The following is a 13,224-nucleotide window of genomic DNA, read 5'->3' as shown; positions in this document are numbered from 1 at the left end:
CCAACTTCTAGAGCAGGCCATCGTATGTACATGATGTAAAAATTCTGACCCCAAATAGGATTTTTCTATTTTTTGGGGCCGGTCGCTGGGACCGGCCTCTCTAACTCTATTACGCCCCGTAGCATGCCAGGACGTGTTTACTCTGTGAGGCCAGTGGATAAGACCAGCCTCAGTCTGTTTTTTGTTGTCTCGATCCGATCACAGTCTTCCAGTGAAATTCCTGAGATCGGCTCTTGTCCTTCTGCGTCCAGGCGTTCATATCCGCGAGCGAGATTGCTGGAATCGTCTGCAGGGACCACTTCTACCTCATCGCCATCCCATTGGACCAGATACTGATGCATTGTGGAAGGGATACAACAGTTGGTGTGAATCCAATCTCTCCCAAGCAACACCGTGTATGTACTCTTGCTGTTGACGATGAAGAACGAAGTCGGGATCGTCTTACGGCCCACTGTCAGTTCCACATTAAGAACCCTCATTGCCTCTGATGGTTGCCCGTTGAAATCATTGAGCGTCACGTTGGTCTTGATGAGGTCGGCAGAAGAACGCCCCAACCGGCGCAACACTGAATATGGCATCAGGTTGACTGCAGCACCGGTGTCAACCAACATCCTGTTAACGGGTTTACCATTGATGAAGCCCTTGAGATACAGCCCCTTCAAATGTTTGTAGCTTTTTTCCTTTAGCTTCTCGAAGATGATCGGCTGGGGGCCAAGATCCAACTGTGCAACAGGCAAATCCTCCGGTTGGGGTGCTCGGAACTCTGATGGGAGCACGAACACCATGTTCACATCAGCCGATGGCTTCTCATCGGCTTTTGTCCGCTTGGGGAGCCACTCTTTTCTTGGAGGGCGCCTTTCCATCCTTCGCGGCTGCCTGACCTGTTCCGCGAGATCCGGACGCGCCTTCCTCAGCACGTCGAGGTACTTTGCTTCCGCCTCTTCTAGATTGCGCAAGCGCTGCACTCTGCGCTTCTGCGAGCGATTAAGCCCGTCAGGACAGCACCGTGGGCGATGGTACCTGTCTTCTTCTTCCGGCTCGAGATCACCCCTGGTCGGCCGCTCAACGTGATCGTCGTGACGCACTTTGGGCCCCAAACGCCGGAACATCGATGTCTCGCCTGACTGGCGTGTCCGAAGCCTGCACTCCAGACAATCATCTATAGTGGCCAATCGGCTCATGCCGGAATTCCAACAGTACCTGAAGAACGGGCAATGCCAGTGATCGTGTATAGCCTAGCGCCTTCCCAGCGTCCTCCCTGTGCGGTGCTCATACTCTTCTTCTTCCGACTGATATCGGCGACGCAGCTTGTGCTGATATTCGTATTTTTCCAGAAGCCGATCGGAAGCTGGAAGCTGATTGCGGATGTGACGCACTTGCTCTTCAGTAATATGCTGTCGTCCTGGCTTATTTTGATCTTGGGGCCGTTTGCCAGAAACGGCCTCTCTCCTTTGCTCGTCACGACGGCGTACAGGCCCCGCCATGTTGATCTGGAATGAAAAATTCTGGCCCGTAGGAGTGAAGTCTGACAACTCTACCACGTTGGCTTGCGGGAAGGGCTTCGTGTCAACCTTCATCGTGTGTTGGGCCAGGATTAATCGGCCTTGCTCGATAGCCGATTGAATCTGACAACGCAGCTCCTTGCATTCACCCGTGGCATGAGTGAACGAATGATGCCATTTACAGTATAGCCTCCCCTGCAATTCCTGTGCGGTTGGCAGCTTGTGATTCTCTGGGAGCTTCAGCCGTTTTTCTTTGAGCAGCAGATCAAATATCTGCTCTGCTTTGGCTATGTCGAAGTCGAAGCCCTTCACAAGCCCCTGCTGTTTGATCCATTTGCATGGGACGGGGTTTGCCCCCCGAGTCCACTCTGCCACGGCCACTTCTTGCTCCTCGCCAGAGTCATCAGATTCATCCGCTTGGGCCATGTTCACATGGCGCTTAAACTTATCCTCGTACATCTCAGGATGGTAAAGCTCGTACGTCGTAAGCTTCTGCACCAGGTGCGCCAGAGAGGTGAATTCCAAATGAAAAGCCAGATCCTTGATCGGCTTAGCGAGTCCCAGAACAGCCAAATCGACTGCCTCCTTCTCTGTGATGCGCGATGAGTAGCATCGGTTCTTGACTTCTCTGAAGCGCTGTATGTATTCCGACACAGTCTCTCCTCGCTTCTGCCTAACTTGGGCGAGGTCGGCAATCCCAGCTTCAGCAGCCTCTGAGTGATACTGGGTATGGAACTGATCTTCCAGCTGCCTCCAAGTTCGAATTGAATCTGGAGCCAATGACACGTACCATCCAAAAGCTGGGCCTGTAAGAGATTGGCCGAAGAACCGGACCCTTAGAGGATCCGATACTGAGATCATCCCAAGCTGCGTTAAGTATCGGCTCACATGCTCTATGGAGCTGGCTCCTTCTGACCCACTGAACTTGGTGAACTCAGGGAGCCGATACTTGGGAGGCAACGGGATCAAGTCATAGTCACTTGGATACGGCTTGGAATAGCCGATCGCTTTCCTCTTGGACAGGATGCCGAACTGGTCTCTCAGTATTGCACTGACCTGCTCCACACTAAGCACTCCTGGGGCTGATGGCTCAGCACTCGGCCCGGTAGCGTACTTTGCCAGCCACGCTTGTTTCTCCGCGTCTGCTCCAGAAGCTCCTGGGTTTACCAACTGCACTGAGCGTGTCGGATTGACGCTGTCAGGGATGTATATGCACGTGTAGCCGTACGGGATCTCCTTGGGTGGCTCGGTGAGGAACTGGCCTTCTCCAGGATCACTACCGATCTTGTGGACGATGTAGATCAGCGAATTCTGCTGTCCTGCTGCCGCGACCGAGTAGGACACTGGCGGCCTGGTTTGCAATGCAACTTCCCCCCTGTGACTCCCCAGGATTGGTCCTAACGGGGAGTACTGGTTCTTGATCACCTCCTGGACAACGCGATGTGCCACGCGCTCGAGTTCGTTCACCAGGCTTTCTGAATGCCGATGAAGCGTATGAGCCACCATATAGTTCATCTCCTGGAGTAGGGCCCTGGTGTGCTCCTCTGAAGGCACGGACAGATCAACGTTGTCGAGAGCACCCTCTGGTGAGAACCCCTTCCATCTGATGCCATGGTTGCGGGTCCTCTCAAAAGAGCCGATGAGATCGGCTTCGAACTGAGCTTTGACTTCATCGTATTTTTGCTTGTGTTCCAGAGTCAGTTCTTCATACGTGACAGGTTTGGTGACCGGCAGAACCGATGCTTGGTCCTGGGCTCCTGTCATCTCTGCGGCGGACGTTGTTGTTGATGAAGGTCCCACCGGGCGTGCCAGAATGTGTTGTCGGTCGAAACCCACCGGCGAGCAGCGACAGGCAACACGAAGAGCCGGGAGGTCACCGGAGCGCTGGCAGGCACTGCTCCCTCGTCGACGGCCTGCAATTCCGTCACGCGCCTGGAGATTCTGAAGAATGTCGGGCGTGCCACCTGACCTATACCCGATTAGAAAGGTGCGAATGTGTTTGCAACGATTTGCCTGCATACACAAACACGTGGAAACGTAAGTCCGAGCCGTGGTCGGCTCCCCGGGACGACTCTTGCATCGACTTTAAAGAGCCGATCGAGTCCCGATGTCAGATTGGATCTGTTTGCATCCGGATATTGGTGAATAAAGCAAATACCTGTAAAGCTGCTTCAATTAGATTTAACTAATCTAATCCACGACGGTAAAAGCTTCACTGTTAGATCGGAACATCCTACACGTGATTGGGCCTAATGAACGTAACAGATAACTAAACCATAACCCAAAACAGAGGCCTAAGAACTAGCAAGAGCCGATTCCCGGATCAATTCCCTGTTAAGACTAAAGCAAAGCATCTAACACGTCACCGGATCATCCAATCCGTTTGCAAGGCCTAACCTAGCAGATATTACGCCAACTCTTAAGAATAAGAGCAAACCATAACAGATCAGATCTACTAAACATAAAAGAAGCAGGGTGTTGTCTCCGTACTACTAATTCTATGCAACAAGAATTAGCATAAGATTGAAACATGATTGCACGGAGACAACATGATATTCGTAGATGATAAGTAATGAAAGCACGATGAATCTACTAAAAGCCATGCTACGAACATCAAGATAACTAGTATTACTCGCCATAAAAAATGCTTCAGTACGAGTAATACCAAGGTAAAAGTAAGAACAACGCTGCCCTGATCGCATGATCTAGACGCGCTCCCATGATTCGTACTTCTTTTTTATGGCAACTTATGTGACGACTTGTTTTCTTTGTCTATCAAACTTTATGGGTATCAACTTACTATGGTGATAATCTATGTGTATAATAACTTTTGTGTTGTATCAACTTTATGTGTATGAGTGTATGCTAGATTTTGTTTACAGTAACTTTATATCTTAGATGTGTGGCAACTCATGTGCATAACAAATTATACTTTTGTGACAATTTTCTTTTATAATAATTTATTTTTTAGACAACTTATATAATAGTTATATGTTTGACAACTTATGTGTACAAAAATCAGCAACTTATATAACAAATAGCAACTTACTACTAGTATAAAACGTCATTAAAATATATGCAAGTGAGATTTAGTTTTGTTCGTCTCGTCACGTAGAACACAACAGTACAATCGGTATTCAAAACGGATATCATATGAAATAGATAAAATATTTATTCAAAAAAGTTGCATGTTAAAAAAAGAACTCTGGATGATATCTCTTATTTCACTTAGTTTGAAAGTGATATTTATCAGTACAAGATGGGAGGTGTGCGCTATGTCGGGAGAAGAGGTCGCGCGCTCTTCGCGGGACTGGTCGCGGGTTATCCGCTTCCTTTTGCATGCCATCCGCGGCGCCGGCCGAGGTCTCTGATGAACCATGTGCATACGTATACAGTGCGTGTATACAGTAGTATATGCAGCCCTGTTCCCCTGGCTAGCTCACTTCACACTGTCGCCGTGCGCGCTGCGCCTACTGTTTTCTGAAATCTGAGCCGGCCGAGTCGGACGCGCTTCTCACACTTGCTACTTGGCTACATACTGATCGAAGCTTGAGCTCCTCGGTCTCGCACGCGGGCTGTATAAATATGAGCTTGAGCTCCTCGGTCTCGCACGCGGGCTGTATAAATATGATCGCCGGTTAATTGTATTGTATTACCACTCTCATCGATGATTTGCACGCGCTGTGTCAAAGGAGGTATTGATTCTTTCCATGGTGATTCAGATGGATTTACCTGCTGTTGGACGCGGCCGGGGATCATACATATCTCATTCCTGAACCGGACACCCAAGCAGCTCCTCCTCCTATCAGCCCGAGAAGATTCATCATACCCATGCGCGCGTCGGAAGGAACATGATGTACTTAGGACTCGCACCAGATTACTACTCCATCTGTTTCAAATTATAGGTTATTTGACTTTTTTTACCTTAAGTTTGATTACTCATCTTATTTAAAAAATCGTTTGTACAAATATAATCAAATTTAAGTCAATATTGAAAAACTTGTGACGACAAGCCAAGCAAAAAAAGAAGTGATATTTCACATAAACTTTTAAATAAAACAGATGGTCAAATTTGAGGTTGAAAAAGTCTAACGATCTACCGTTTAAAACGGAAGGCGTACAAGATTATTGCTCAATACAAAGAGACTCTGATCGGACGACACCACTCGATCGGCAGTGTCGTCAGATTCGGAGGAGCAGGATGCGCATGTGAGCAACAACCTAGCGTTGCCCCTGGAAACTGGAAGGTGAGGCATCATGTGATCCCCACTGCACGTACTAGCAGTAGCAGGTGATCGATATGGCCTTTCCTGATTGTTTATTGGCAGGGCATGTTCGTGTTCACTCGAGCATCGCGTGCATCTGTATGGCGCTCGATTCATTTCTAGGATGCTGGTAGTAATTGAGCCGCCAGGGTCCACGTGAGCGTCTTCATCTGCAGGCTGCTTTGGTGATCCAACATCGTACTGCTCGATAGGAGGCTGTGTCATTAACTACATTGTGCAGAGTAATCTACACGGCAAGTGGAGTTATGCAACAAACTGGTGGGACGATCGACATAACAACAACAACAACAACAACAACAACAAAAACCTTAATGCATGGAGCAGGGGTTGGTTATTAAGATGGCTCCAGTCATAATAATAATAACCATTTAGCGATCCTAACAACTCTTGCAGTTAATGTTAAGTTAGTTACTCTATACACATAATATTGGACATGATGATACTACCGCTCTCTCCAATAAGCAAATTTAACCATAATAATATGATGTCAGAACAAACTCTTATAGGATTATTCTTCATGGAAGTATTAATTATTAATATAGGTCAGATGCTAATGTTGAGGAGGTATAATTTGAGCGGTCAAATTCTGAAGCTACCATACATTTCCGAACGGAGGGAGAAACTTTTTGCACTTCTGTTGCATTGGTCAACAATCTACAAAGATACAGGCTACTAACGAAGAGCAGCGGGGAATAATCAATTAATCACACACAGTGAAGGCAACCAATTAACCAGGGGAGCAGAGCATATACTACATGCATAGATAGATCAACCCACAAATCTGAGCTGTTATTGTTCATTCCAGCAGCTGGTAGTGGATCTCCTGTGAATTAGTGAATATAATTGAGTATTCAGGCCGGAGCAGGAGACAGGCAGAACTTTCAGTGCTTGCATATTCGCTGTGATTGGCTGCCTGGCTGGCTATTTCATCAGATCTAGAATTAGTTGATAAATCCATTGCTGATGCATGCATCATTGCGATGCAGGGGGGCAATTTCGCTCTCGTCGCATCCTAGATCTCCCTCATCTATTCGATCGGGCTCAATAATCATGCATATAATAAGGCAGGAACCTACTGCTACAATAATCAGATATATATAGACAGTCCAAAGGAATCAAACGGTATCAACCAAGCAAACAGCCAGATAATTCTGTTTAAAGAAAAGCTAAGCTCAGACAGATTGGTCCAGCCAGCGCTCGTGCAGCGTGAGGCGATGCGTTGACTGGTCAGAACTCGATGCTTCCACACTAGACAATAGAAAAGCCTGACAAGCGCTATCGTGCAGATTCTTCGCCGGTTGGAAAAGCTGGTGAAAACAGGCTCTGCTATTCCACTTGTTTTGCTTCTGCTGTAGACTCTGTTCATTGATAGGAAAGAGACCAGCCTGTTCTCTCAAACCCTCTCAACTGCGACTCCAAAACTGCTTCAAGTTGAAAAGAAAGACCAGTTGTTTTAGTTCCAATTTTCGCAGTCACCGAGACGGTATGATAAGCACGAGAGCAATGCCCTGGCGGTGCTCAACAGTACACAAAATCGGTTCTGTTCTGAACTTTAGCTGCTTGATGCCGGTGCAATGAAAAATCACATGTTCAGTGAGACCCAGCCGCCGCAACTTTTTATTCAGAGACCAACCCGAAGTGATGCCACGATCAAATCGGCATAGCACAGTGGCGAGGCCGGCGGGGCTCCCACCCACAGGCCGCAGCACGCATCACATATGGGCTTGTCGACGAACCACCGGCACCGGCGTTCAATGCCTCCCAGTGACAGGATCGGATCGGAGCGAATTCGCCGCCGCCGCCGCCTGACCGGCCGCTCCCGAGACACGGCCACATTGTCCTGTCAGGCCGCCGCGAGGTAGACAGCGGCCGTGGCCGCACGCGCGCGTGCCAGCCGATCCACTCCATGGACGCGCGCAAGCGGCCGGATCGGAGGAGGGGCGATCGAGAAGCCGCGATCAACACGACCAGTCGCCGTCGCTGCCACTGCGCAAGCCTGGTCACCGATCGATCGCGCACAGTAACAGGAGACCTACGTGTAGGATTTGTGCCAGGGCTACGTCGTCGTCTCCTGGATCACGCATGCTCCTCCATGCGCAAGAACGTCAGCTGACATTGTAACAGTCTGCAGGGACTGGAGAAAAATTTCTTGCTGATGGATTAACTAAGAAACACGCCCGGGTGAATACAATGCCCAATGGCTTCGTTGATTAGTTATTTAAGTTTTGTACAATATAAGAGTCTTTTTTTAGAACGCGCATGGGCGCGTGTTTCATTAAGAGGAGAGCAAAAAGTGCAGGTTACAAAGTAGCCTTGAGTATCAAGAGCCAGATACCCAAACATAAAGAAAGAACAGAAATTACATCACAAGCTAACAGAGAATGTGCGACCAAAATGACGACCTAGGGCTAAAGCAAGGGGTTCGACAAGAAAGTAGCCCGCAAGCACCCACTGAACTGCCTCATCCGCAATTAGGGGAAGCAGCTGGTGAACCAATCTTGTTTTCCTGTCAAAAACTCTTCTGTTGCGCTCCAGCCAGAGGATCCAGAGGACCAAAATCACTATAGAGTCTAGGTTCCTGCGATCACTCTTTTGCAAGCGCTTCCTGGCGGACGTCCACCAGCACCGCAATATAAGAGTCTTTCATTTCACATGAAACCCAGCAGCACAGCACGAGGCGCTGCCGGCTACGTGTGCGCCAGGAGGAGGCGGGCCGTGGCCCAGGCAGTCAACACACTAGCCAGAGGGAAAAATTCAATAACATATATTCTTCTTTTTTTGCGAGGACAATAACATATATTCAGTATGGTAGCATATATAGATTAATTGTTTTTTTACCAAGAGCCAATGCTGATTATGACATGAGTTGCAGTACAAAATTTTGACACCTCGAGATCATAAATTGACATCGTGATTTTGGTCCCTATTCGTGTAACGTGCCGCTTCATCAACTATTGGAAATAAACCTCATGGTCATATAGTACGTAATAAATGGTCGCCTCTGCTACTCAACTATAAAGCAAATCTCAGAGGGAGTGTTATACGAGTCACCCTGCAAATGGGTTAAAAATCAAACTTTATCCACACCACCCCATTCTCATAAGAGAAATTACATGAACCCACTCTATCCCAAACCACCACCACACACCAATCCAACCCAAATATTTGAGCTCATAATGTAATAACTATTAGCCAAATTATGGTTACAACCTAATAAAAACTTGTTTTTTAAAAAAATTATAATATAGATCTTGTCACATTGTTTTGCACAGAATATCTGTCAGTCATACTGAGTCATCTCAAAAAAAATTCGGTCAGTTTCGATTAAATTTTATAGTGTGAACGCGACGTTTTAATTCCAGGGTCCGGCTCTTGATATGGGACCCACGTGTAGGTCTAGCCACACTGCTTTGCACAGAGTTGCTGCTAGTCATACTGAGTCATCTCTAATAAATTTCGGTCAGTTTTGATAAAATTTTATAGTGTGAACGTGAGATTTTAATTCTAGGGTCCGGCTTTTGACATGGGGCCCACCTGTAGGTCTAGCAATACTGTTTTGCACAGAGTAGCTACCAGTCATACTGAGTCATCTCCAACAAATTTTGGTCAATTTCGATAAAATTTTATAGTGTGAACGCGAGGTTTTAATTCCAGGGTCCGACTCTACACAAAGAATCTATTTCAACCCAACCCAACTCAACCCAACCCGTATTTATATATAATCTGCTCCACCACACCCTATTAACTAATATAACACATTTCAACCCACGCAAATACACTCCACATCAAAACCCAACCCATTAAACCCATTTGAACCCATACCGATTGTAGGGTGATATATGAGTGTCATGACATTAAATTTGCAAATATATACCAATAGTAGAAGGAAAGAGAAGAGATGAGTGTCACAAAATATGAGAGGAGTGTCGTCATCATGACACTCCACTGGTGCAGTTTTTAAGTTTTCAATTTTGATAACTATGTAGATGACACTCCCACTGAAATTGACCTAAAATTGACCTAAAGTCCAAGCTTAATTAAGACTGTGGTTCACGACTTGCCGCGCGAGTAACTCCACCACTTCCTAATAATTACATGTCTTGTCCTTAGCTTCTTTCATCACCAGTACTGGGCCACTGCCTTAGGAGTCGCCACATCGTGATGCAAAAACGATATGATGCTACTGCAACTGCCAATGTAGAGTTAGAAAACGCATGCAGTGAAGCTCTTGGCCTTTCCTTGTTGAGTTACTATGAGTGAATTAACAGAATATTATTTTGGTAGATGTTTTTATCAAAGATTTTGCAAAGCTCTTGAAACGACTCGGGTTTTCGAATGGAGAACCCAAATCCCTGTATCGTTGTAATAGTCCCTGGATCAGTAGCTATCACGTACAGAACTCATTTTAATTAGATATCACAGACATACAACGTTGAAAATCATTATATGGATTTATTTATTACATAACCCAGAGGGTTGTGGTACGAAACACGGAGTACAAGCCCCTTGGGCTAAAGGAAAACAAACAGAAGTCGGAAGCGGTAGCTGCTCTTCTGGACATCCTTCGTCTTGATAACTCTTCTCCACAGGCAGCACTCGAGCGTAGCACGAACCGTCTTTAGCTCTATCCTTCGCCTTCGGGCTTGATCCGCATGTCGAACCCTGCATCTACCAGGCTATCCCCAAGGACGGGATATGTTCACGTCACCATCCGTATGCAAGCTTTAAGTGGAAGCAAAGGTATAAAAAGTAACCAAGGATAGACTGAGGTTTCCTATGCAAGCGCAAGTATATACATATATAAGTCATCTGTCACTCTCCGACACGAGCCATACCGGCACCGGTCAAATCCCGGGGCGGTGCAGGAACTCCCTCTCCCTGCACCTCATCTGACTCCACAGGGGGAAGTGGACTAGAGGGAGGTAGAAATCTGGGTTTACTACTCTAGATGAAGTAACAGAAGAGTAGGAATGTACATGACCGAGTACGCGGCTATACGTATAGTTTTCACCCTGCAGGGGTTGCGCACCTGTACCCACTCGCCCCGTCGCCAGCCAGCAGACAACTCCGACTGACTCCGAGGCACCGGTCTACTGAGAACGAGACTAACTGCTACGACACCATCCTGTCCCCCCAGGTTGGGATGCATCCTCTCGCAAGAGGCCGCCCTGGAGTTGTGTGGCCCCACCTCTTCCCATCCGGAGTTTATATAAGGCCCATGCTACTCCCGCATCGGGCCTCCCCTGCACAACCCTACTTCTAACAGGTCTGGTGACGCGCATAGCTAGCTCGGACCGGGTCCACCCTCATAGTGGATAAGTGGCGTGCTTGTTTACAAAGTCTCACAAATCATAGTTACCGCATATGTCCATAAGAGCCGGGGCAAGCACTCCTCACGCAGTCCTCCGTAGTGGTCCGCCAAAGACACCCATATTGCCTCTCCTTGGGCACCCATAACAGGTATTGCCCCTCCTTCTCTTCTCTTTCCGCACCCGCCACAGGTGCTCCCCAGAATGTGCCCAATACACATTCCCGGCCAGTAGCTTGCCCACGCTAAAAGCCCTATCTCTAGTTCCTCACAAAGTGGGTCTCAAGCATGCAAGACTATCAAATCATGGAATTTCCCATACTCATTCTCTCTCATAGTAGCCAAAGCATTCAAGAATCAATCAAGGTATAATAGGGATGCAAGGAATACGGTATACAAGTAGGCCATGCAGGCTTATCTCTCACACACACACACAAGTAAAGCGATAGCAATTCTAGCAAGCAATGCCTAATAGGAATTCAAGTCATAGATGGGCGTGAACCTGGTAACTGTTTGTAGTTTTCCAGAGTCTCGGGGGCTTCTCGTAGTCCGGGACGTCCTCCTGGGTCTTCTGGTCGTCCGGGGCGTCGATTAGCTTCTCCTCGCAGGGACCTATTTGTAATTACGAATTACTATAGGGACCAAAGTGCAAGAATGCACAAAACTACTCAAATAAGATCCAACTCACAACAAAACCTACTCTAATGCGTAGAGCATGATTTTAGAAGAATTATGAAACTTGTTTCATAATTTTCGGAGCTTCGGTTGATTTATTATGAATTTTTGAAGATTAAACCATTTTCTGGAATTAATAAAAGGTTTTCGGAAAAAGAAAAACACACAGGCTGACACGTGGCAGCACCAGAGAGTGCCACGTGTCCTGCTAACGTCAGCACGGGGTCCGCCAAATGCTGACGTCATCATGGCCTTTAATGACGTCAGCGTTGACTCGGTCAACATTGACCAAATCAATGATCAAACTAGGTCCACGTCCAGGTGGGGTCCACATGTCGGCGGCACTGAGTCGTTGACCAGTGGGTCCCGCATGTCAGGTCCGGTTAAAAGAAAAGAAAAAGGCTAAAAAGGGTCCGTGGGCTCAAAGGGGTAGCGGGGCCGTCTCGGCAGCCCAAACTTGGCTCGGCTTAGCAGATCGGCTCAACAGGCCAACTCGAGGCGACGGCGGCCCCTTAGTCTTCTCTTCTTTCTTTTCTTCAAGGACCGGCAGGGCATTGGCGGCCCACTTCTCCTTCTCTTCTTCTTTTTCTTCTCTTCTTTCACGTCCTTCTCGCTGACAGGCCGGGCCCGCGTGGCAGCGCCTTCTCCTCCCTCTGACGAGTGGGCCCGGTTGTCATAGGCTGTGGGTTCTGGTGCGGCTAGGACGATCCGGTGCGGCTGTGTTCATGTGGTCGCGTGTGCGTGGTCTGTGTGGTGCGGGCACGCGCGCGCCAGGCCGCGACGTCGCGGTGGTGAGCGCGGCCACCGCACCACGGTGTCGCCGCAGCGGCGGCGTGACGCGGCGCGGGGGCAAAGCCGGGCTAGGCTGGAAGGCTACGGCCGCTAGGCTTGGCACAGCCATGGCCGGCAAGGCGGCGGCGGGTCGGCATTGTCAAGGGCGAGGCTTGGCGCGGCGGTGACATATCCACGGAGCGGCGGAACGCGGCTCGGGGCGAGGTTTGGCGGAGGGGGCAGCGGCGAGGCTTAGGCGGCTTGTGTAGGGCGGTCGCGTGCGCGCTGGGCATGACGCGGCCACGGCGAGGCGTGGCGCGGGTGTGCGTGTCCCCGGCCGATGGAGCAGCGGCAGGGTGAGGCGGAACGTCGGCACGACGGCCAGGTCTGGGTAGCGTGCGCGTGCCAAAGGGCACAGCCGTGGCAAGAACACGGTGCGATGGCGGCAAGGAATGGCCTGAGGTTGTGTGCGCAGGCACGCGCATGGCGTGGCTACGGCGGCTTGAGCACGCGGGCACCCAGCATCCTGGGGCTGCGGCGGTGTGCAACGACGGCGGCAAGGCCAAGGGCAAGGAGGTGGCTCAGGGTGGGATGTGCGTGTGCGCGTGCCAGGCCGCGACGTTGCGGCATCGAGCGTGCTCACCACGGGCACGGCAAAACGGCGGGGCTCGACGGGAGGCAG

The 13,224-nt window shown here is 49.0% G+C and overlaps 1 protein-coding gene across 1 annotated transcript in view; it reads right to left on the bottom strand.

The window, feature by feature from the left end:
- The window catches only part of LOC120647916 (proline-rich receptor-like protein kinase PERK13), a 36,821-nt gene extending 24,149 nt beyond the window's left edge, over nucleotides 1–12,672 (bottom strand). The window contains exons 1-2 of the mRNA XM_039924722.1: nucleotides 12,543–12,672; nucleotides 11,599–11,708 (exon numbers count right to left, since the gene is read on the bottom strand). Coding sequence (XP_039780656.1) covers nucleotides 11,599–11,708; nucleotides 12,543–12,672 — 240 coding nt within the window. The remainder of the gene's footprint in view (nucleotides 1–11,598; nucleotides 11,709–12,542) is intronic.
- Nucleotides 12,673–13,224: the final 552 nt, after the last annotated feature.

This window comes from Panicum virgatum, chromosome 9K, assembly GCF_016808335.1.
Source record: "Panicum virgatum strain AP13 chromosome 9K, P.virgatum_v5, whole genome shotgun sequence".
In the NCBI taxonomy this organism is placed as follows: domain Eukaryota; kingdom Viridiplantae; phylum Streptophyta; class Magnoliopsida; order Poales; family Poaceae; genus Panicum; species Panicum virgatum.
This window is presented reverse-complemented; position numbering and strand designations above follow the sequence as displayed.